Source organism: Ostrinia nubilalis, chromosome 19 (assembly GCF_963855985.1).
Source record: "Ostrinia nubilalis chromosome 19, ilOstNubi1.1, whole genome shotgun sequence".
Classification (NCBI taxonomy): Eukaryota; Metazoa; Arthropoda; class Insecta; order Lepidoptera; family Crambidae; genus Ostrinia; species Ostrinia nubilalis.
In genome coordinates, this window is record NC_087106.1 from 272,028 (window position 1) to 298,527 (window position 26,500).

General features: G+C 41.1%; 1 protein-coding gene across 2 annotated transcripts in view; it reads right to left on the minus strand.

Moving 5' to 3' along the window:
• Window positions 1-2,454: 2,454 nt before the first annotated feature.
• LOC135081013 (prothoracicostatic peptides) overlaps window positions 2,455-26,500 on the minus strand; it is a 69,084-nt gene continuing 45,038 nt past the window's right edge. Inside the window, exons 3-7 of one of the 2 annotated variants that reach the window (XM_063975734.1) lie at window positions 22,226-22,705; window positions 21,949-22,050; window positions 18,836-18,938; window positions 13,425-13,526; window positions 2,455-3,281 (exon numbers count right to left, since the gene is read on the minus strand). In XM_063975734.1, the coding sequence (XP_063831804.1) occupies window positions 3,253-3,281; window positions 13,425-13,526; window positions 18,836-18,938; window positions 21,949-22,050; window positions 22,226-22,705 (816 nt within the window). In that variant the 3' untranslated portion in view covers window positions 2,455-3,252. The remainder of the gene's footprint in view (window positions 3,282-13,424; window positions 13,527-18,835; window positions 18,939-21,948; window positions 22,051-22,225; window positions 22,706-26,500) is intronic. The other variant, XM_063975735.1, reaches the window with a different exon arrangement.

Below are 26,500 nucleotides of genomic sequence, written 5' to 3' on the forward strand. Positions count from 1 at the left end.
ATTTACCCTATTTACCTATAAGTTTACAGAAAAAAATGAATGAGCCTAGCGCAAAGTCGCAGACATGGCCCAGTATTTTGAGAGGTGTGTGTATTAGAGTGAACTTATTAAGATAGGTTAAATTATTTTGAATGTCCAATGATGATGAGGTCCCAACATTGGAGGGTCTTTACGTGTTATACTGTTACTAAGACTATTGTTATACACCTATTTAAACAACAAAGATACTCGAAGACTGCGTCACGGAATTCATCCTTTACTCGGCATGAGGGAAGGGTAGAGACGCCTCAACGAGTCAACAATAAGCATATGGCTCGCAAACAGATGTTCCCCACTTTGCCCGAGTGATGGCTCTATAAAAACAGATAAAAATATTAACAGGATGACGTCAGAGCAACCTAAATTTGCTCTCTGTGGATCGATTGTAATATTCCATTTTGTGTGAAATCGCATGGACACAGCTTGGGAAACCTACGTACCTACTTAATTTTTTTGTTGTTGAATATTTGTAATTTATGCGGGCCCCGCATGTGTATTTGCGCTTATTTTAAACCCTTATTTTCACTACTACCTGTATTTTATTTTGTCGTTCGGTTACAAAAGTTTCACTAACGGTAGTATTAAATTTGTTTGCCTGCATCTTAATTTTGGGTCATTTATTTCATTTGTTGAACTTTGAACCACCTCGTTTAATGGGGATCGAACCCAGATTTTTTGCATGTTAAATGTTATTTAATGTTGTCTATACAAAACTAAACCCTGGCAAGGTGTAGTGCACCATTTTCACTTTTGTCGATTATTTTGCGCTTAAAACGGCCTCTACGTGTTGGATCTGTATCCCCACGCAAGCCTTATAAAGGACCGGGCCACTTTTGACCCGTGAGCTCCAAAGCGTACAAAAATAATAATAATAATAATAAATAACTGTAAGGCTTTCGTGTGGTAGGGGAGCGAGGGGCTTGTTGTAACGGGGGTAAGTAGTAACAGGCTCTTTTCACTAGGATCTTAAACGCAATTGACGTATGTCTTTGACTCGATTTAACCTTTAAACCGCGCCGTATTATAATGCCATAGCTAGTGTCCCGCCGGCCGGCGCAGTGAGCGGAATTGTGCACGTGCTTCATTTTTGCCAGGTAATATAAAATTGTACTGTCGTAAAATTTCGGTTTGCGTTATTATTACTGACTAATTTCAAATGTTCTATATCTTATTTCCATTCAAATTTATCTATCTCTGATAATGTGTAACTGTTTTTATGATTGCTAAATTGTTTAAATAGTTATCTTGATAAATGTTAAAAATCATACCATGGGGTTAGTTGTAACAAAATGCGGGGGCTTGTTGTAACATGTTACAATAACAAGTAAACAAGTAGTGTTTAACTAAATAAGACTGCTTATTACTTAATTTTTAGGTATTGCTTACTAAAAAAGTGTATCTTCATTTTAGTTACTTTAATTTTCAATTAAAAAAGTGTATTTTCATTTTAGTTATTTTAATTTTCATACAAATCGGATTTTATAAAATTTATTTTGTATGAAAATTAAAAAAAATAAAATGATGATATCAAATTTCTGACTTCACCATACCATTTATATGCCCATGTTAACATGGGCTAGTGTCGGCTCATAAACCCATTTACCTAACACCCTGTATAATACTTACTTTTAAAAGATGTGAATTTTATTAAAAAACAAGCAAAGAATAAATTATTAAAGGTATTATTGTCGTTTTTTTGGCGTTACTACTTGCCCCGCTAGATGTTACAACTTGCCCCAAGCACGAGGTAAGTTGTAACACCGCACTTCTTCTAGAAAATAATTGATTGTAAAATAATGACCAATATTTTATGGTATTATTTTTACTTGATTTGGTACAGGAAGAGTTACAGCATCCATCCATCTTTATTTAGTAGACATTTAATCAATAGATCTCAAGATATATTAGTTTTAATGAAAACTGTTACAACAAGCCCCTCGCTCCCCTACTTACCTTTGCTGCCCGCGATTTATTGTTCTGGTTACAGCCCACACGATTAGTGGTTTTGTCTTCGGAAATGAATTCGTATCCTAGAATCGTTACAGCTAGTAAATAGTGGCCTGCTTGGATCTACCGAATCCAACCTTACTCGTACTTGTATTAAGATCAAAACCTTCGCTCATTTCAGGTTAATGCTTACATTAAATTACAGCCTCATTTTATTTTCTTAAGTGATAAAAACATAGAAGAAGCTATTTATCCTAGACAGTTAAGTATTTACCAGGAGGTTTTTCGTCAGTATGTTAAAAAACAAGATAGTTTGTGAAATACTGTGCCCGACAGGATCCATTTGTATCAAGTATAATTATTACCACGAGATTGAGAATTTGTATATTGTCTCCATCTTCTTCTATGAGTTTTCCGGCGCTAACCGCCGCTTGATACGACGACGACAGATTCTTAAATAAAACAACATTCGGCTTCCGAATAAACTTTTATTGGACAAACGCCTTCCGAGGAAGTACCAGTACAATTTACATCAACGTCTCTAATAAAATACAATTAATTTATTAATTAATTCAACTAACTAGCTCAATATTACATATTACGCCTGCCTAACAGCGTGTATATCAAAGATCGTAAAAATAATCTATACGTTTCCTACTAGCTAAGGCCGCGTTTTGAAGAGACGCGGCGCGTAACGCGGGGCGTCAAGCGGAGCGGGGAGTAGTCGCGAGTGCTTGGAGCACATACATAGCCAGCCTTCTTTTGTCACTATCAGCGCTATTAATAATTGTATCTTTTTATGGGTGATAAATTGTGACCTGAAAGTACAATGTTTCCAACTGGTTTCTGTATGTGGATATTTGTATTATGGAGCTGGTGCACTTATGATATGAAAGCATTGCATTCACTTCACATTTGTTCGCCTTACGCTCGACGCTTCACGGTAAGCGCGCGTCTCAGTGTACTCGGCCTTAGGAAATAGATTATTCTAGAAGGTGACATAGTTCGTAGAGCTATATTTGTACGTAATCTCAAAGGGATAGTAATATACATGTATATAGAAAAATACGATAACTAAAGTACTAGGAACTCAGGTCGTCGACTAATGCTTTCCACTGGTTGGGAGTGAAAAGAATTAGTCACCTTTAGGGTTAACATGGGGATATGACAAATAATGTTGTTCGAAGCGGACAGAGAGTATTGTTCCTACATGTAGATATGACTGTGGTGGCTAAGTATCTTAGTTATAATACAGTTTCCAGTTGTCTAGGCTTCATCCCGCGGCGCGCTGTTTTCTGTAAAACAAATACAAATATTTTAATACATACGAGTAGTGTTCTTTGGGTAAAGCTGATATACGCTCTCTGGCGACATACTTTATCACAGTTATTACGTTTCGTCGAAAGATTGAAGTGTAGTACTCAACACAATTAGTGACATCAATTATATTATTAACCTTCCTCTATAGAGGAACTTGTACAAAATAATGTGATCAGAGACAAAAACAATAAATAATGTCACTGGAAATCAATTATTTATGTCACTAACTCAGTACCTAATAACTAATCAATACTAATACAGTAAGTATTTAGTAAAAATCGTAAAAGTTCCATGCGAATACTAACTCTACAAGAGAGCGGCTATTGAGCATTAAAAATTTGAATTGTCTTTCTGATTTATATTGAAAACTTGTTTAAAGACAGTTCGGCATAAACATGCTATTATTTTAATACATTTGTAAAAGTTAAATTCAGATGTATTTTTAATTAACTTTGCCACTTGGTTGTATCCATATTCATTTTTGTTGATCATGCCTTACGAGTAGAGTGGATAATTCCAATTGAATAAGTTTGTTTGCGCTGGCTCCGCGCGCTACGGATTGCGGCCCAAATAATTAGCCGACGAACTTTGTCTTAATTAATTTCAATCGGCAAAACACTTCACTCTGAGGAGATGAAATATTTGTGGGCTCAACTTTGCATTGCAATGTTTTTGCCATTGATTTTCCTGTTGAGCCTGCGCTTCTGGAAGTACCTACCTCATTACGAAGTTGAGACAATTAATTTATCATTTTTAAGAATCAAATTGGATTTCAAGCTTGTTATTAATTATATTTCTTTGGAGAGTAAAAACAAAATTTAATGAAGACAGATATTGAAATGATGCATAGGTATTCTTAGGTATTCTTTGGCTAAGTAGTAAAAGTTGAATTAATCTATTTACTTATTACAGAATGAGAGAACGCACTTAATTCATATACTTAAAATTAATTTCAATTTTAGTAGGTATCTATTAAGAAGAATGGCAGGCTTGATTCTTGACTTAACATCGAGAGTTTTAAACGTCGTTTCAGAATACGAGTCTTAAGATTTGAAAACATACGCAATATTACGATTTTAGCCAGTTACCCCAAATACTAAGTAAACAACGGTTCGAAAGGAAGCACTTGAATTAAAACAATGCTCATCTCGGCTGCTGACTTTGAGTTTTTATTGTTCCATCCTTTGGGAAAGTCCAAAGTAAATGCTCGAAAGCTGGTGGATGAAGAGCGGCAGAGATTTATCGGAGATTAATATCCTCGATGAAGTCAGCTTCTTCGTTATTAAGAGGCCTAAACGGCCTTTGTTTCGTTTTGCCGCGAATTGATGCGTAGGCCGTCAACTTGCGAGACCGGGTATGTGTACTCGTAATAATTAAGTCTACCAATGTATCAATAAAACGTTTGGTTTGCTTAGGAACGAAATAAGATAGCTAAGCACTTGATGTAAACGTGGAATAATATGTTCGAGTTAGACATCAGGGTTTTGGGGCTTAAGGGGAAAGGGGAATAATATAATCTACTCGTAAAACAGTGACTATTGTAAATGTGGCCGGCCCACTTGTCATGATGATATTAAAGGACAAATCCCACCACCACCCATGGCCATACCAACCTCGCGGTTATTGTGGCCGAATCTTGAGAGATGCGCGCGGAATTGCGGCTGCCTACGGCAGATTGCACTCCACCGCGCGCAATTCTTGACTCTCTACAAGTTCTTTAATCTTTGTCCATTTGTCCCTTGCCACTCTCCCCCTTCTGGGGCATGGACTCTACTGACACGTTGGCACTATCCGGTGCCTGGCCGCTAGGCGTCTGTCCGTTCCGCCTCCTATGCCACGCGTGCGCGAAGCCTCGCAGCCGCGCGAAGTTCGCCTCCGAGCTGACTAGATCGGGGTACCACGCAGGACCGTAGCCCTCCGAGAGCGCTATCCCACTCAGCATCTCACACCGCAGGTCTTCATACAGGGGACAGTACCACAGAACGTGGTGCCTGTCCTCCTCACTCTCGCCGCACTCACACATACTCCCCTCTCGCAGCTTCATGTCGCTCAGCCTTTTATTGAAGCACCCGTGTCCAGTGAGTATCTGCGAGGTCACATAGTCCGGTTGGACCCAGCGCATGCTGAGCCTACCAGCCACCTCCGGGAAGAACTGATAGAGCTCACGACCTTTGGTCTCCTGCTCCCAACGCTGCTGCCAAAATACGATCACCGAATCCCGTATATCGCGTTTTCGACTGCTCATCTCGTCCAGGGTCGCGAGCTGGCGCGTCCTCAGTACAGCCGTCCGTCCAGCATACTCCACCTCGAGGTCGGCGGGCAACACTCCGGCCAAGACCGGGAGCGCGGCCGTGCTGACAGACCGGTAGGCCTTCGTCAGCAGCACGAGTGCCGGCCTCTGCCCCCTCAGGACAATCCCGCCTACCGACTGGACTTTGACCCGCTCAAACCAACACGCCGCAGCATACACAAGCGTGGCAACGAACGTTCCCTGGTAGAGAATGCGCAGACCGGGGTATCGAATGCCCCAGGAGGACGCAGACACACGCGAAACCTTCCCGAAGCATTTGGCTGCGCGCTCTACAATGTCCTGTGCATGCTGCGTGAACAAAAGACCCGAATCGATCACCACGCCGAGCACTGTTCCTGAGCTCACCTGTCGGATCGAGGCGCCATCAAGTTTGATGATTGGGGGCCTCTGGAATTTCCCCCTGATTGTCATCATGGACGACTTGGCAGGAGAGAATCCCAGTCGGTTCCGGGCTCCCCAATCGGACGCGATATTAAGGGCCTCTGTGGCCTTCAACTCGATGCTGGCTCTCGATTGCGCCTCAATCAAAATGGTGACGTCATCGGCGTACGCCACCATGCTCACCCCCTCCGGCATCGGCGATCTCAACAGGTCGTCCAACAGAACGTTCCACAACGTTGGTCCAAGCACAGAACCCTGCGGACACCCCATGGTGGAAACTTTCCACAACTCCCGGCTGCCGACGGTTAAGCCAACCCGGCGTCCGGAGAAGTATCCCGCCAACATCCGATAGACATTGGGCGGGCATCCCCCTCTTTTCGCCTTCAGCATCACCATCGGCCACCAGGCGTTGTCGAACGCACCCGAGATGTCAAGAAACACAGCTTGGACGTACTTCGCTGTGGACGCCCTGGCCGTGTCGGTAATCGCGTCGATCGCAGTCACTGTCGACTTACCTCTGGTGAAGCCATGCTGGCAGTCCGACATCCCGCTAGAGATCTGAGGCGCGCAGTGTAACATTACACGCTCAAGCAGTTTACCCAAGATCGAGAGAAGCGTTATTGGTCGGTACGCCTTGGGGTCGGTGAGGGGCTTGTCATTACCTTTTGGCAGCACGAGCAGTCGACCGTCCTTCCACACATCCGGAAACACTCCTTCCTCCACACACTTGGCGTACACCAGGTGGAACTCCACCGATGCAGCCTTCCAGACATGCGTCAACATTCTTGCGGTCACTCCATCCAGTCCCGGTGCGGTGTTGGGCAATTGCTTAACCATGATTCGCAGATACTCAAGGGACGGAGGAGACGCGTCTGGGCCAGAGGGGACCAGGGCAGCCGAGATCCGCACCTGTTTGTGGTACTCTGTGTCCTTAGACGGATCGTCGTCCGGGCACAGAGCATACACAAGGCCGTGCATGGCTTCGTCCACAGTCCCCGCAAAGCCTTCGGCGAACTTCGTGCCGTTGATTACGTTCGAGGGCGGACGCTTCCTGCCACTCGCCACACGGTAGGCCAGACCCCATGGGTCCTCGTTGCCGGACTCGGCAAGCCCCCGGAAGAACGCGAGCTCCGTCTCCTCCTTTCTCCTTCTGTATCGCGCTCTACTCGCATGAAACTCCTCTCGTGCAATCTCCTCCGCCCTGCCCCCTCTCTTCCTGAGCCTCTGCCACGCACGGCGTGAAGCGCCGTTTGCCTTCCTGAGATCATCTAGTTCAGGCGTCCACCATTCATAACCCACGTCCCGGCTCTTCCTCTTTATACCGAGGGTTTGATGCGCAGCGCGGACAATCACGTTAGTGAAGCGCCTGCTAACCAAGGACGCAGGCTCCCTCATATCCAGATATCCCATTCGCTCATGGATAGCACTCTCGAAGCGGTCCCAATTGACACCCCGATCCCGAAATCTCGGAGGCTCCTCGCCTGGCTCTGCTCGCTCTGTGGTAGTGTTTCGTGCGGAGGATCGGCCAACTCTGAACGTGATAAGGCGATGGTCACTAGTGCTGGCCCCCACATGGACTTTCCAGTCCGTGACTGAGACATTCCTGGTGGAGAGTGTTATGTCCACGCTTGATTCCCCGTTTGCAGTGCTGAAGGTCGCCGGTTGGTCTGGGGTGTTGACTACGACGAGGTCGTGTCCCAAGATGAAGTCCTCAACCGACGACCTACGATGGTCAGCCACTCTGCCTCGCCCAGTGGTTTGGTCCGGCCTGCTGTGCCACAACGGTGAGTGGGCATTGGCGTTAGCTCCCACGATGATGCGCTTTCCCGCTAACGCGTCGAAGACCCGCTCAAGGTGGTGAATGTGCGGGTCGATCTCCTCGCCGTATTTAAAGTACGCCGAGACGACGTACAAATCGGCCTCGTGGATGTACGCCACCGTGCAGCGGTCGTTCGTCAGGTGCTGGAGTACCGCGATGGAGAGATGGGACCCGGCCACGAAGACGCCCGCCTGGGACGAGAGGCCGCGCTGGAGGACAAGCTCGGACTGCGAGTACTGTTCTTGGACTAGAACAGCGTCCAATCCGAGCTCCTGCGACAGCGCGGGGAGTTCGTCAGTGGCGAGCGCCGCGCCGGCCAGGTTCAGCTGGCCCAAGGTCCACGCATCAAAGAGCGTATCGGGTGGCCGCTACGCTACGCTGCTCCGCGAAGACCCTGGCGGGGCACTCCCGCGCACCGGTTGCGTGTGTCGCTGCGTCCTTCTTGCCGAACTTGTGGCAGGTGGCGCACCGCTGCACCGTCTCCTTGCACGCTGCTGAAGCATGCCCGCTACCTCCGCACGACGCGCATACCACCTCTGTTGCTCTACAATACTTTTCCGGGTGGCCGTACTGATGACATTTGTGGCAGCATGTTACCGTGAGGAAGTCGTTAACGTAGGCTACGTCCCAGCCCACGTACACACGGTCCAGTTCGCAAAGGAGTAACCTGCAGGCCGGGGAGCACTCTAGGACCACTGCTGTGGTCCCACTTCCCCGGCGGCTCTTTTTAAAAACTCCTTTGCACTCCTTGGTGAAGCGCTCGAGGGGCCAGCTTTCGTTGCTCGCAACATTCTGCTCGTGAAGAGCCTCCACGAACTCCTTAAGGTCCGGGTCCCCGGTGATGGAGGACACCACCACGAGGGGCAGCCGCTGCTTAGGCTCCGTCACCCGCAGAGAAGCTGGGATTGCTTCTTTGAAGCGCCTGGCCGACTCGGGGGACGTGGTCTGGATGACCACACCCGCGTTGCCCACCTTTCGAAGTCGGTCGATCTGAACATTAAGTCTGCGCGGGTCGACGGCCCTCTTTAGCTCTGCCTTGGTGTCTTCAGCAGTCTTGAGAGTCTCGGAAGCTGAGTCCGCTGGGTACACCGCGATCACTGGGCCCTTAGCTGCTGGTATCGGAATCTGGCCTGTCCTGCTGCGTACCATCTCGCTGAAGGTCGGCTGGCGGCTGCTGGGCTGGAAGGAAGTTCCCGTTGCTGCTGGCGCTGCTGCGCCCTGAGTCGCCTTCAGGAGCTCGTTCTCAGCTTCTTTGTGCTGCAGCTTGGCATCCTTAAGTTTAAGAGCTGCCTCTGCCTCCAACATGCGCAAGTCCATTACTCCTGCTGCCGCCAGTACCTCCTGTCCATAGCCAGAGATGGCGTTCACCTCTGCCTTGTTGAGCTTGCTGCCTCCGCTAGTGACCACCGCCATGATGCTCTTGATCATCAAATGAACCCGCTCGTACAGTTCTGCTGGGGTCGCGCTCGACAGCTGCACGTCGGCTTGTGGCTGCTGCTGCTGCGGTGCCGCGGGCGCGGGCGCGGGCGCTGACACCGACGGCCGGACCGACGGAGTCGGCGGCGCCGATGTGAGCAGCCCCGCCACTGGGGGAGCTCTCCTCCTAAGGTCAGCCGAGGCCGACACCTTACTGATGCGCTGCTGCTCGTCCGGTGACGTCAGTGACCGCTTCTCGGCCGCAATGGGGATCGGCGAGGACCGCTGCGGCGGGCTCCTGCCGATGCTCGGCCGAGAGGCGAAGGCCGACAAGTCATCGTCGTCCGGCGCCGACATGATGCACCTAGTCTACCAAGACTATGCAAATGTTCAACTTTTGGATGCAGCAAAACAAAACAAAAAAAAAAGTTCAAGCGAATGTTCCCTTTTTGAGAACCACAAGCACAGAAAAAGTTAAAGCGCAATAACAAGCGAATGTTCTAATTTTTAAAAAGTCTAAAAGCGCAAAGCCAAAGCCGAAAGCGCGTTTAAATGTTCGCGCCCCGTCTCAAGACGCGCGAGGCCGCACGACGGCGGACCTCGCGTGAAACGGAACGTTTGCCACTAATAAAACTAAATGTCAATGTCAGTGTCAGTGTCAAACGTCACTGTCACTGTCACCCAAACGTCAAATCACACAACTGTCAGAGCGGTGGCGCTAGTGTCGCAATAAATGTCTAACACACACAGGTGGCGCTAGCAGCGCAAATAAAAATAAAAAGTCAAAACACAAAAAGTCAAAAAGTCAGCACAGATGGCGCTAGCAGCGCACCAACCGTCAAACCTGTCACTGTCAGTGTCAACTGTCAGTGTCAACTGTCAGCTGTCAACTGTCAGTGTCAAGTCCCCCGCGTGGTTGTACGTTGAGGTTATGCACGTGCAAAGCACGCCACCACGTGCTCACAAAACTAAAGCTAAAACCAGCCTAAAAAGGTTCAGGTTACACAACAAACACTGATAATAGTTAAAATAAGCACTCTAAAAACTAAAAACTTAGATCTAGGGTACTTAGCTACGGGTTTCCTCGCCAAGAGAAAGCTCTCAAGCGTCTGTATCGCAAATCAAGCTTCCAGCAAGAACAAAGTTTATCACCACAACAAAAACACAGTTATTATCACTGGCACAAATAAAAAGTAAAAACGCAAAGCGAAAAACACGAGGTTAGCCGCACTGAACCGCAAATACCCGCACAGAGAAAATCGAAGCGACCGCGAGAGCTCCGCGCGCACGTCCGTTCGCTCCGGCGTTCCGAGCGCAAGTACGAGTAAGATATTAAAGGACAATGGGCAAAATGGTACCCGGCTCCAATAGATATGCTTCTAGTGTCATTTGAAAGGTCTTACCAAGACGAACAACATTTACTATGGCCACCAGCCTCAGATCTGGTTGCGTTCGAAGATAAACATACTTTTTGTGTAACCGAAGTATCATGCGTGTCCCTCGTATGGTACTTAGTGCGAGGCATGAAGGATTTACTGCTCCAGCATCCTTCCTTAACTCTATAATTATTGATAGGGATAGTTGTGAAATAAATGTTTTTATTTGAAGAACTACTACCCCCTTATTAATAAAAAGTTATACCTAGGATGAACCTTGGATTAAAATGACATTTCCATACCAAATGACAATTTAAGCCAGAGTTCAATTAGGGTGTAACTTTTATTAATAAAGGGGTTGGAGTTTTATTATTTCTTAAGGGTTTTATTATGGGTTGCTAAAGCTAATAAACCCACAAGACCCAATAAGTCCACCCACAAGATGGACCGACGACCTCACAAAGGTAGCGGGAAGGCGCTGGATGCAGGCCGCCACCAACCGGCCATTGTGGAAATCATTGGGGGAAGCCTATGTTCAACTAGACGTCCTATGGCTAAAATGATCATGATGATGATGATGAAAGCGAATAAAGGGCCAATGGCTTGGGTAGTTCATCGTAGGTATAATCCTTTCCTTTTCAATGTATATTTTAGTTATATTAAAGTCATAGTACATACTCGTATACATGGATGATTGTGTTAAACTTTCATATAATACTTAGTGGAATTACTGCTTTCAAAACGTGAATTAGAACTGGCCCCATAGCAGACATTTTTCTAGATCTAAAGGCCTTTTGAAATATATATTGGTTATGGCTATTGGAGCGGGTACCACTTTCCATACATTTGTGCCCATCATCCTTTAAATGTGAAGCTATGTTATTTCATTTACAGCTAAATCTTCTCTAGAGATATTTTTTAAACAAAGAAAGTGAATCGATGAATATTATTTTTTAAACAAATTTTTTTTTTAAATCTTAACAAAATATATCGTGGAAGATTTGTCTAATGTAGCGTATCAATAACTTATTTATTTTGAGGAGTAGAGCTGACTCTACCTCACGTTTTACTAATCGTACGATGAAACGGTTTAGTAATTCGTAGTTACGTAGTAAGTATAGGTATAATATACCTATAGACTGAAAACTTACTTCAGCACATTTTACACACCGTAAAATGATCGTAAAAGTATATCACAGCCACGAAGTGTTCGGCGGCAGTAACTGTTACATTCGCACAGCGATATCTAGCCACAGCCCGAGAAGATAATACTTAGTTCAGACATTTTTGAAATGGACAGATTTTGGAATTTTATTACATTCAGTTTTTCTTAAATTTTCTTCTAATATATTCCAATATTTTTATATGTATTTTTATTTGTTTACGTGATAGGAATATTAATATTCTATAAATTTTACTCCAACAACGCTAACAGCTTCTAAATTATCGAAACTTGATTTAATAAGAAAATCTATAATAATAATAATATGTTTTCCACTAACACGCTCGAAAATGGAGCTTGGGTAATTTGTATCTTTTGAGCTAGTGTCTGACAGATTACGGTCTCAGTCAGGTCGCGCCATTTTGTGGCTCGTCAGCTAGCCGCGATGGATTCTGGGATCCAGTAACATCATTGATAATCACCATTCATTCACGACATGACGACAGTCGATAGTTGTAAGTTTCATTGAGTTAGGTAAAAATTACAAAAAGGGCATTGCGACAAACGCCGAGGCGCAGCCACTGATCTGATGCACAGGAGTTACATTGACTTGTTGTTAAGCATTCCAATTTTCACTGCCCAATCAACTTAAGCATTCAACGAGTTATTCTGTTAAGGAAATAGGTCGGCATAGAACTTTTCTTTGTATTTTTATTTTATTAACTCTTTCGAAGTTTAGACTAACTGGTATCTTATACATTGTTACAAAATAACTACTTGTATGATAGGGTTACCTGTATTCAATTTGGAAAATATTATTCCTTTCACATAGGGGGACGATGGTAGGCATTATTTACATTATCTATCATATTATTATACATTTAATATCTATACAAACCTTTATCACCGAAACACCAATACGTCAAAGATGGACATTAATGATATGATGACAGAAGATGTGAGAAGAAGATTTGGAAGAGGACTAGCTACTAGCATAGATCTAACTACACAGATAACAGAGATTCTACAGCATTTGGAGAAATGGACAGTGGACACAGGTAGAGTGCTTTCGAATGTTGCTACGGAGTGAACATCAAGAGGGTGATCAGAGGACAGTGAGAACTAAACAAGGAAGACACTAGAAGATTGTAGAGTGATCTGTTGTATTATTATTGGCTGAGCTACATTATTTGTTTCATGATTTATCATTAACTTGTCTAGTCTAAGGTTGTTTTACGAGTAATATAGTTTTGTTACCAGAATTCTGACCACAAAAAGTCAAAACACAAGTTAATAATAAAATTGTGTGTCTCACAAGCAGACTTTAAAAATACTATCCCTGACCAAATTCATTAATGTAAAATTAAAAAAATATAATTAAAATTTAGTCAAAAATCTTCTTTAATATACCTAGTATAGATAATATAGATAGGATAGTTATAGTGTTTATAAGATAGACAGCTAATTGCATATACGTCTCAAAGGCAAATGTCAATTCATGATGGATGACGCTATCCATCTTGATGGGAGAAAGTGTCTTTAGTGTACTCATTCACATACAGGCACTTTCTTCGAATCGCTTCCTATCCCGAATGTGTCAGCCAAGCACTACAACAGACCCCCACAGAAGGCGAAGTCGCAGCAGAAGGTTACCGTGTTCCTCGGGCCTGTCTAGCGGGTCCTCGGGGGGCGACCGCTTGCCCCACATGCCTCTTAGATTCGTCCAGGCTGGCTCCCGCTTCCAGTAATACGCTCCTGTAGGGTCACACAGCTCTTTTATTTTTGTTCTGTTTGTAATCGGTTTGTGTGTCACATCTTTCTGGGTTGCCTCGAGAGTGAGGCGTAGTATTCAATGAAAGATCGGCGTTAAGGTACGTGTTTTGAATAACCAAGTGATCATGTTTTTCTTCTTGAAATAATTTGTGTATTGGTAAGGTGTGAGATGTCTTGGGCTGTTATTTGCCGCATAAAGGTATAAGTATGTACATATTTTATGTTTAAAGATACACACGATAGACAAAGGCAAAGGTTGGCCTTTAACTAAAATGCAATCAATAAACAGAAGTGATTCATACAATTTTTAAAACAAAATTGCATGTTTGATACTTTTAATTATACTCGTATCATTGTTCTGAGCGAAATTTTAATTTTCTTAATCTTGAAATATTAAAGAGGACTGGCCCGCACCGGTGTCACAAAATATCCTGGGGACATTGGTAAGATCACGAAAATTTACGTCTGCGTCCTTGTAATTTTTCATTAAACGTTCACGGTCAGATTGATGCGGAATTGAGGCCCTCAGTCACGAGAAGAGTCGCCATACTTGGGTTTAATTTAAAAGGCGCGGAATGAACATTATCTAATTCTGTGTCCGGAGTGACAATTTACGACTCCCCGCAAACAGCCGCCTGTAAACACTGTTTGAACTCGACTTTTTAAAGATCTTATTCGAAGATATTCTTATAGCCCACTTTAATATCTACTGTTTTACTAGTAACAAAATTCATGGTTTTACATATACATAGGTGACTCCAGATTTTAAATATAATTTTTAAAGTGATTTTGTTTTAATAAAAAGTAGAATGCGGAGGGCAACCAGTAAAATCTCTGCGCGCACCTTAAACAAATTAGTCCGACAGTTCTGAAAATAGATGATGTTACAAGCTCGCTGGATTGTCCAAAATAGAAATTGAAAAGTCAGGGTTAATAAAATAAGGTACAAAAATAAAAAATAATTATACCGATTTGCTTTCAAATGGTTCTCGCGAAAAGTAGATTCATAAAATGGATTGATCAAAGCCGTCAATCGCATCAATCAAGCGCGGCCACGCGGGAGTAATTCCACCCTACTTCTCGTTACGTGAAAAAATTCGCACAGATGAACAGTTAGTTTATTATACAACTTTTATAAAACCGTTCGATTTATTCAGTTTAGATTAACTACTCCATTTTTGGTATTGTTCTTTCAATTTGAAGCGTTAGATGGGATATGTATCTACCGGCCGTCGTTGATTCTTGACCATGAGCGGGCTGCTGCTATTTAATGCGGAAAGGCCAAACATTTGTTGTCTAAATTCGATAAGATTTTATTACGGCTTGCATCCTAGCCCGGCTGAACGCGGTAATCAGGGATGAGAGTAGTATTTGTTACAGTAGCAGGTGTTGTCGAATATTGTAGATCAATAAAAAGAGGACAAGAGCCCCAGCATGAAGGAATATAGTGGACAGTCCTTTGTTATTTACATAAAATTACCTTACTCGGTTTCTCCCACTCAGTGTACAATGTACATTGTACATACGTGCTAGCTTGAGTGACGTGTTCAGGCTTCCACTGAAAATTCCGTCGGAATTTAATCTGCTCAGTCACTTAAGCTCTGTTAGCTAATAGATATTGGCGGCGAGTAGCCGCGCGGGCGGGAGTAGGTCCGACAGGTGCCATCGTTCAGCGAGGGCGCTGATGGGCTACTTCGGGTTTATCCGAAGTTTCGAATGTTGCCATTCCTCTCATGCAAAGCGAGATGCCAGCATGAGCGACGGTGATAGATAGACTCAAAACAACATAAACAGCGTTTCGGAGTAGCCCTGCTGGAACCGCGTGATGGAGTGACGAGCGATCGGTTCGGACATTCGGGCCCGGATACGGTGGGCAGCGGCGCGGACATAAACTAGTCAGCTTTGAGACTTACCAAACCAGATTTGAGCCGATTTTAGAATTTAATTTGAGGAGGCGGACCTACTCTACACTAGTTACGACCTACTCTAGTCTAGTTTAGTGACTGGGCTACTAAGGGAATATACAAAAGTCGAAATACGTTATATGAGCTTTATGGCATGAAAAAGTATAATAATAGTATATCTTTTCTTGAGCATGTGAAAAAGTATTCAAAAATTTTTAAGAAAGTTTGCTTCATGGCTAAGTCTTTTTATATTCGGGACAAGATAGGAAACGCCAGTAATAAAATAAAAGAAACTTGGAATGTTATCAACCGAGAGACTGGTAAACTAAAACCAAGAGATAATGACTTTTCTCTCAAAGTTCACGATAATTTGATATCTGCAGATAAAGATGTAGCAGAAGCTTTTAACAAATTTTTTGTTAATATAGCTTCAGCAACAACTGCCAACTTAAAGTCATCTTCCTCCGAGGCTGAAGAAATATTGAAAACCCACGTGACACCCTGTGACTCGCACTTCTCTTTTAAACATATTACTCCATTAGATATCACTAAAACTTTTAATCTTTTAAATGTAAAGAGTACAACTGATATCTGGGGCATCTCTGTCAAGATAGTCAAACACATTATTGATATAATTTCCCCACAGTTAGCGATAATATTCAATAATTGCATAGAGAAGGGAATCTTCCCCGACCTCATGAAACACAGTAGACTAATGCCATTATTTAAGTCTGGTAGCAAAACCGACCCTGGCAATTATAGACCCATTTCTATCTTGCCCGCTTTGAGCAAGATTTTTGAAAAAATCATACAGGAGCAACTTATGATTCACTTTGGCTCTAATAAACTATTTCATAGTGAACAATATGGTTTTACCAAGGGTCGTTCCACCACCGATGCCGGGGTTGCACTACTTAAACATATCTTCGAGGCTTGGGAAAATTCTCAAAATGCACTAGGGGTCTTCTGTGATCTCTCAAAAGCTTTTGACTGCGTAGAACATCAAACGCTAATTCGCAAACTGCACTATTATGGGGTAAAGGACTCGGCTTTGGATTTAATACAATCCTATTTAAACTTTAGAGTTCAAAAAGTCGACATAAATGGTGTTTTGTCTTCTGGGTCACCTGTGAAAATGGGAGTTCCGCAGGGGTCCATTCTGGGTCCATTCTTGTTTCTTATATACATTAATGATCTACCATATTTTGTTAAAGACTCTTGCGAAATCGTGTTATTTGCTGATGACACATCTTTGATTTTTAATATTGATAGAAGTAAAAATAACTTTGACGATGTAAATAATGCACTAACAAGAGTTTTAAGTTGGTTCACTACAAATAATCTACAACTGAATGCAAAGTTTTTTTTTTTTACAAACGGCTTTTGCAATAAAAAGGATACGGTCATTAACCGATGTTTCAACAGCTCGCTTAGTCTACTTTAGCTACTTTCATAGCCTAATGTCATATGGAATCATGCTATGGGGCAAAGCTGCAGATTTTGAAACAATATTTATTCTGCAAAAACGTGCCATAAGATACTTGTATAAAATGAAAGCAAGAGCGTCCCTTAGAGAATTGTTTAAAGAAATTGGCATTCTCACGGCCGCTTCACAATACATCTTAAACTGTATTCTATTTATTCAACAAAATATTAATGAATTCAAAAAGAAAAGTGATATTCACCAAATCAATACTAGAAATAAAAATAAATTGGCTATACCCGCTTTTAGACTTAATAAAGTGTTTGCCACCTTTATGGGACAAGGTATCCATTTTTATAACAAAGTCCCTGATAAATATAAAGAGCTACCGTACAATAAATTTAAAGGTATAGTTAAAGATCACATGCTTAAAAAAGCCTATTATACAACTCGAGATTTTCTTAATGATAAGTCATCCTGGGAGTAGGATTATGGTCCTCTCATGCTCGCACTAAAAAGAATTAAAATCGTGCTATGAAAAGTAATGTATAAACTAATCTAATTTTCTAAAATGTTATAGTGTCATGCTTCTCAATCTGGACTGTTACTTAGCTTTATTATTGGTTTTTTTTTCTCTAAGAGATAACTTGGTATTGTCATTCTCACTAAAATGTCTCTGGGGTGGTGGCGTAGTGAGGCGGGTCGTTACATTCCCTCTAATATGGTCGAGTGAAGCGATGGCTGGTTCACTCGTCATGTCTGTGAACAGGCGCTGCTTTCGGGGACTGGTCAATCCAAGTTATTCCAACTTATGTATGCGAGTCATTTCTACTAGTATTTGAGTATGTAATCTGTAAGTCTAGATATTAGCACGTCACTACCTTGTTTAATATGCCACGCAATTTTGTATACCCATTCTTATAAGATACACTATACAAGAATGCATGGTAAATTCAGTGAACTGCTCCTGAATCGAATGTACCTGCTATTTCTATTTATTTATATTAACCGGCAGACAGTGGTGACTGAGTTTGTTGCGGCGCTTCTTCTCAGCACTTGCCAAATGTTGGTCTCGAAGCGCTGGTAGGGTAAAAAGATTATGAGACATGTAGAGGCTCCTTAAGAGCAAAATGACGATTTGTAAGAACTATTTATTAGTCTAAACAAATAAAGAAATTTTGACTTTGACTTTGACTTTACGTTTATACGTGGGCTCTATTTTGACGCTATTGTGAAGTCTGTCTGGATGTGTTAGAATTAGAGTAGGTATTTTAATTTATGCCTTCTTCGTATCGCTGCTCGCAGTGCTAAATAACTTTGTATTTGTATTGTAATTTTATTTAGGTATTTTACCAGGAATTTCTCATTAAAAAAACAAGTTTTGTAGTGTGATATAGGATAGAAAAAGTGTTAAAATTGTTCTAATAGAAAATAGTCTCCAAGTGAGTTTTTCTAAATTTCTACTGATGCTGCAAAAGGATTGTGTAGAGGTAATGATCTATTAGAAAATAGACACAAAATAAATGCCAATTCTACTAATTAGTGAGAGAGAAACATTACAGCATTTAAGGCTAAAATAGATTAATTTGCAAACTTCCAAGAGATTTATGCGAAAAGGGGATACTTGCGAAGGTTATTTCGACTATAAGTAATGTAAAATGTGTCTAGTGTCTACTTTGGAGTAGGTTTAGTGAAAAGTTTAGGTGTTAAGACGTCGGCGTTAATGTTTTCGATTGAGACGCATAATGGAGGTTGGAGGTATTCAATTGACTTAACTTTTTATTTAAAAATCTGTAATGGACTACATTACTGTTAACGATCAAGTTAATTGTACATTATTTATACAAAAACTAATCATCTGTTTTGAAACTGTTTTAGAAAGTAATATTTTAAAAAAGGTCTATTCTTGGCTAGCGTCTAAATCGATAACTCCGCGTTATTCCCAGTATTGTAGTGATATTTACCGCTGTTGATGTGCTGCTTGACAGGGCGCTTGCCCCAGGCGCCGTGTAGCGCAGACCATGCACGTTTCTCTGGTGATTCCGCGATCTGCTCCGGCTCGTCCAGCTGAAATAGGGTCTAATGTAGCGACGGCAATGGGAGAGCGAGTGTACCGCAGATTTGATAGCTAAGTTCTTTGGAAGTGTTTGTCATCATTATCTCTTAATTTTCTTTGTTGTTTTTTATCTTGATCGTAGAATAAGGAAGATATAAATTTTTTACTTCGACTGACACGATAATTCATTGATCATACACCTGGGTATCTCTTTTGAAACTATGTTAGAAACTAAATGTTACTATTCGTAACCTGGTCCTTCAAAGTAGTGCCTACTTACTTTATTAAAAATCTTAACTCTTCACTCCAATTCAAACTAAGTAATCAGCTTAAATTAATTTAAAAAAAAAACTTTAAAAAATAGAGAGAAAAAAACGTTAATTCCAGTGAAATGGCAAACGTTATTCATTAATCTTTATAAAATAAATGCTGCAAGTCGAAGTTTTGAAGTGATTGGCGCTAAAGCAAACTGAGCCGACACTGGGATTATTGCCCGCGGAAATTGCATTCGATTATTGTATTAAAATCTGAGCGAAGATTGAACTTATTCGTATTTGCATTTCTACTTGACGATTCATTTAATTAATGTGTATTTCTTCTGTATAACAAAAGTAATTTTTCATGATATGACACAGCATACGTCTTTTGAGGGACTCAGGCAATTTTCACCTGTAATATCAATTTGAATAATGTACTAAGCCCTCAAACTATGTTTCAAAGCCTACGTGTGCGCAACCCTTGTCTAATTTCTCGGGACAAACACGTAAACAAGGCATCAGACCGCCGAGTGTTATTGCTCCTTGATAGGCGACACAGCTCGCTACTTGTACAGCACCTTGATGTTTGCGTTGCTCTGTTTATGGGCACGGTTACATTTCAAATATTATGTCAATTGTAGATATCATTACGAGTGGGTGCGTTTATCTATCATCTATCAGCAATGTAACGAGTAGTTTGGTAGTGTTGGGATTTAAACAACGTGGTGTTGTTTAAATTTTAAAGAATTAGCGCATTATTTTGCTTCTTTGGTTTACGGTCAAATAATTTTAGTTTACGTTACATTATTATTTAACTTAGAAAAAATCTCATTTTTAAATCGTGCGTAACATTTCACCATCTGTGAAATATCCGTAGGCGACCCTTTAATTCCCAAATGGGGCTACACAAAGGCGTTACGGACGATACTGCCTTTTGTAGCGCGGAATGATTCATAATAACCTCGCGTAAATTATAACAAAACTTCGGAGATTTGCGCAGAGCCCGAAATACGCGAAGAATGAATTCGACCCACGCAGGTTTTATTGGTGTTTTCGCCGAACTCAAATGGATTGTGTAGTTTAAGCTCGCAGTGAATAATAGAGCAGCAGACGGCGCGGCGTTTACCAGACAATACTGGTTAGTTTTAAACGTCTTATAATGCAGAATAGAACTGTTTACTATCCGAGAATGAAATTTATTTAAAATTCTATTAAGTACATTTATCATTTGTAGATCAAACTATAGAAGTGGTTTCGTGCCGATATGCGCTATCATTGCTAAAAGCCTATTTGAAATTTATGCCGCTAGCTGTATGTTTTGTTTGCAAGTTATTAACGTATGTTATACACACAGTTTCAGACAAGTTAATGAGAATACAAATTGTGTATGTCAACCCTACACAGTTCAGCCTAGATTACGTGTGTAACGGCGGGCGGGCGGGCGGTAATAGACGCCCTATTCTTAGACGATCACTTCCGCTGCGCGCTCATTTAAACGGATTAGGAAACTTCGAATTTAGTCCAATTTGAATTAAACGAAATAGAAATGTGGGTTTGCGAATTAAAGCAGACGAAAAATGAAAGTATTTTGTATGGGTAATATTTTATTAGAACTAATTTTGCGCTATTGTTTGCGCCGAATTGGACCCTAAAAGCGACAAGTTACTCGTGACTACGTTTGGAAGTTTGACGATAGTTAGTTCTATTTTTAGACTCTACCAGATATAGTATGTTCCTTTTGTAGGGTTACCATTTAACTTTCATGTATAAATATGGCACATTTTTCCGATTTATTATAAAAAAAAATATTGCATTGTCATTTCACATAAGTCTCGAAAAGATTCATGTTTCAAAAATTACTACACCTGGCTGAAAGGCATGTGATCCAGTGACACCGTGAACACGTACGCTCACGGTCGAAGTCACGCGCCGGGTAGCCTCAGATAACATAATACGTGTAATGCCGGCTTGAGTGGGTGTGAGCCTAAGGCCGAGAGTTCACGCACGCCCGGCACACTATCCACTGCGGTTAGCAGCTATTTTCAATCTTACGAGAATAGAGACGTTGATTGGACTAAGTAAAGGCTTTTGGAAAATTTAGATATTGATTATGCAATCGCTAACAGCTTGCAAACCATCACGAAAACCGGGAGGTACTTTATTATGACATAGACACAGTCATTGAGTTTATTTACGTTATTTATTTAGAGTTAGTTCTATAACTTGTGCAAATAAAATAAAAGTGATGTGTCCCCTGTGCCTAACTGTAATGGAAGCGGTAGAAACACTCGCGCGTAACGTATCGTATCGTGTGTCGTCACTCAGCGAGTTGGTTCAAGTCAATTGCTTTAAATATTATTTTTATGATACTATAATATCATATCAAGTTAAAGACCTCAATGAATTAAAGTCGCTTCCAGAAAGGATATATCCAAAAAGTTTTTATGACGGGGAAATGTTGGCACTGTTAGCAGTGTGTGCACCAGACCAATTACCATAGTAATTGGTAAATTCATCACACGTCCATTTCCCAACACTCACAGACAGACGTTTGTGTTTTTAATTTATTAATATCGTTAACTGACGCTAAACACATTAGTGTACACAGTTATTAGGATGTCTGTATGTAGTCTGCCAAGATTAATAATGATTAGGGATTGTAATATTAGGATTTGATTATTGCCTTATTGGATTCAAATTGAAAGAAAGAAAGAAAGAAAAAATTGCAACATGATTAGCTGTAATGATCATTGATTTGTATTACCTGTTGGATCGGAATCAGTTGGTCAATGGTTTCAACATCTTCGTAGTCGGTCTCGGGTCCTGATCGCTTGCCCCATGATCCGTGGAAGTTCGCCCATTTTTCCTATAACAAATTAAATAGATATTGTGCCATTTTTCAAGAGGTATGCGAGGCATTTAAAGAGAGACATTTAAAAGATACGTATAATAGAATTTTTCACTATACTCTTCATAAACTCTTCAACTTTGCTTATATCTGAGTTATTTTACTTCAATTTGTGCTACATTTTGAAACTTACCGGTGCTCTCTTGCCCCAAGCCGAGCTCATGTCCTGCCAGCCGCGTTTTCCCCAAGCCGAGCTCATGTCATTCCAGCCCCTTTTACCCCAAGCAGAGCTCATGTCGTTCCATCCCCTCTTTCCCCAGGCAGAGCTCATATCGTTCCAGCCCCTCTTGCCCCAGGCAGAGCTCATGTCTTGCCATCCCCTCTTGCCCCAAGGCATCTGGGACATGTCCCTCCAGGCGCGTTTGCCCCATGCGGAGTTAAGGTCTTGCCAGCCTCTTTTGCCCCACGCGGAGTTGAGGTCCTGCCAGCCCCTCTTGCCCCAAGCGGAGTTCAAGTCCTGCCAGGCTCGCTTGCCCCAGGCGGAGTTGAGGTCCTGCCAGGCTCGCTTGCCCCACGCGGAGCTCATGTCTTGCCACCCGCGTTTGCCCCAGCCTCCATGTAGATTTTGCCATGCTCGTTTTTCTTCTTCTGTTAGTTCTAATTCGTTGTCATTCTGTAATAGAAGATTAATTTTAATTCACTTTTTAGAGCTACGAGAATAAAGTTGTTGTGCATTTAGCTGGTAATTTCATTTAATGTTAGTTCAAAACAACGAAGTGATGGTAACTTATATGAGTCAATTTAGATACCAAGGCTACTTATTAATTACTATAGTATACATACATAAAACAAAAAATCAATCTCAAGTTCTTGGTTTTACCGGGAACAAACAAGCATGAAGCCTGCATCTAACGGCGCCTTCCCACTTCGGCAGTGAGCGGAAGCCATTGTTCAGTGATGAATGAGTGAGCGTCCCAGATGTGGATACGTATAATTAGGTCATTTCCTGCAACAGACCTGCTTATGCGGCTCTGTTTGGTATATTTTCCACAAGGACAATAAAATTATATATCGTAACATCACTTTTTTTTCTCATCATATTAGTCTTAGTTTCAGCCAACTAATTAGAAAGATAGTGGGATTCGGTCCCAGGACTGTGTCAACTAGCGATGTAGACTGGTACAAGATCAACCAGCCAGGTGGTCGCGAAAGTTAAAGCCAAGTTGCTCGCAAAGTTCGTGGCAACATTAGTAACGAGTCGGCAATTGGCAGGCACATTACCAGGCCTAGTTCTGCCAAGTAATCTCAAATTTATTTAATGAGATTTTAATGATGCTTTTACAAACTCTACGTATTTGTTTACTTTGGAACTGAGGGTACCTTTATTATTTGATAAAAATGTTTACTTACATAAATATGAAAAATGTATTTTTTATGATTTTCATGTTCTAGTTTATTTGATTTAAAACATACATTATTGCAGATAGTAGGTATAAAGTTTTCCTATAACATAAAAGCATTAAGGTGCCATTATTAATTCGTGGCGAAGGCTAATCTTGTGGCACGGTCTCTAAAGCCAAGGACTATAAAGCGTTTCTATTTTCTATTATAAGCGAATTAGTTTTAATAATTCGCTTAAGTTGAGCCCGCGCCGCACAAACAATATGCCGGTGAAACCCCCGGCGTTTTGCGACTTTTATTAGGGTTGTCACACACCTATTTTTTCACATTATTCCATAGTACATTTCCTCATGATTTTTTCCACAGTATTTATTATGTCATACTAGTCTTTCCATAAACAGTTTAGTTTTTAAACAATATGAGGAGCTATGCCATCATAACAAGTGTTAAGAACATAAATAAGTTGTTGCAATTCACGCAGAGACTGCAATGTATTTCTAATTTTGCTAAGAACTATGTAGGTACCTACAGACTTTGACTTTGACTAATTTAGGCCTTTTTGATTCACTTCAATGTATTTCAAATAAATTAAATATTGATATCTACGAGGCATCAGTACGATTCAGTAGCGAACTGATGCCAGCCGTTTTTGGAAACTATCTTATTGAATTGGTTACTCTCGCATTATCTTATTCCATTTCAGTGGTTACAGATAGGTATTATACCTAATATGTACCTACGTAATATCCCTTATGTCTATTGTAATAGATACAATCTTTGATTCTACTTAGTGAAGAAGGAGAATTAATTTATTGGTACTAATTATGTTGAATAGATATGTATTTATGTACTAGAAAAAATGGCGAGATAAGTTTTTTTGTTGTTGATACTTAAATATTTTATAGTGCACTTGCACGTCTATAACCAAAGGAAATGTAGTACCCACATATTAATTACTGAAATTGAGCTCAAAATAAATAGCGTTGCATTATACTCATAATTTCATTAAGACAAGCTGAGGTTATCGCGCGGCGCAAGAAGCAGTAACGAAGTTGAATATGTTCCGAAGTTAGTTGCAAGGAGCGGCGGGTGCAACCAACTAGTGCTACTGTGTTTGCAACTTGACGGTGTTAACATTGTTATGTGGTTATGTCTGCCTTATGCCAGGTACGGGAATGACAGAAGACTTTGCTTTGGTTTCAATTTTTAAGTTTAATACTTAGGTATCTAAATATTCTTGTGTATATTATGAATATTTACAGCCACGTCTTTAACAACTTTGGTGAAACAATTAAACACTATTCTTCATGACATCATCACAGTCCTTAATCAAGAACAGTAAGAAATTTTCTGTCACTAAGTAAGTCTCCTCAGTTTTATATTTAACTAATACACTGGTCATCACAAAAACCTACGTTTTACAGGAAAACTCATTTCTACTGACACAATCATGGTGCCCTAACAATATTGGTGTTATTTGAAAGGCCAATAAATATTCTTAAAGAAAAACACATTTAATTTCCTAATAAACGATTAACATATACAATAAATGTGACTTGAAAAACTTGAAAAAAGACCTCACTTTGGGCTCACCTCTGGGATCAATTAGACCAATTTTTATGGTTATAAAACCAAATAATGATCTCACGTCTCCTCTTTAACAGATGGATAGAGATTAATAACAGTTTTATAGCCATAAAAGTTGGCTCAAGCGTAACTACCTATTTTTTGAAGAAGTGACTCTGGATTCTTCTACAGACACATTTTTGGGGTAAAAACCTTTCCTTTAATGAAATGAAGTTTAGAAGTGGCTTTTAAATGGTAATATAGTATAGTAATATTGGTGGGAAGTGGGGATGCATACGTTTGAAAGTGCTTGTCGCGGGTGGGTCGATTTTTATGATGACCAGTGTATTTGTTTGAAACGACAATATATTTGGATCATTAATTTACTATAGACGTAGTTTTATAGACTTGTTGCGCCTTTACGAGCATTCTCGCTGCCAGTGGCGCCCCGAGTTAAAAGCTCGCAAAGTTTTCGTGGTCGGGTCCGCGCCTTTTTGTGCCTTGTCGGCCGATTGTTCTTTCAACGCTCCACTCGGCTTAGAAAAGTTTGCTCCTGGATTAAACATTCATAAATTGGAATTTTATGGACATATTTGGAACAAACCAAAGTAGCTAGCTCAGAATGGTGCCCAGCCAGAAACAAAGGAGGTAAGGCTAGTTGACTAGATGAAAAAAAAGATGATATCGATATATGTATGTATGTACTGATCGGCCTTCCATAATAATGAAGCTTTTTTAACGTTGGTGCCATTTAGGCAAGTTCTATTTATTTGCCAATTGTCGGCAGTTCAGTTGGACCGGGGAAGTATGATAATCGATTTCTTCACGACGCATTAGGTAGGAATTGAACCGTTCTTGATCGTAGAGCCACCGGCGACTAAAAAGCACTCTTTTTAATTGTGCTTAACATTAAAAGAAAAAGAACAAAAGAAGTTTATTGTTATGTATTTTAGTAAGCGATGGTAATTGAGGAATTTATGAATGTATTGATTGTCATGTGGTTTAGTTGTCAAAAAAAAATCTTCCGTAAATTGTTCATCAACCGCTAGCAAGCTTAAAAATCTTAAATGTGCTTTTTAGAAGCCAAGTGTTTTGATATTTAGTAGTCCCTGTGCTCTCCATTGTGACGGGGCCCAGTGCAAGCTAATTAGCAACTCGCGTACTAAGTCGCTTGCGCATTAATATTTAGAATTCACAAACAAAACCGCGCCCAAAGCTTTCAGATGAAAAATACTTTCCTGAGTTGTGGAACTTTGTTCGTTAATTGTTCTCTCGTCTACTTTTAAATTTGCTTCACAATAGTAGGTATATTTCCTGCTGTATTTTTATTACAAATGAGATTTAAAACTACATACTGGCAATTATTTCATGTTTTTATTTAACTGTCTATTTTTGTCTTCCAAAACTTTTGAGAAACGATAGATATAATTTTTTGTTTTGAGCTGACGATATAATTTGTCATTGTCATCAATAAAGTTGTGACAACCCCGTTATCAAGCGA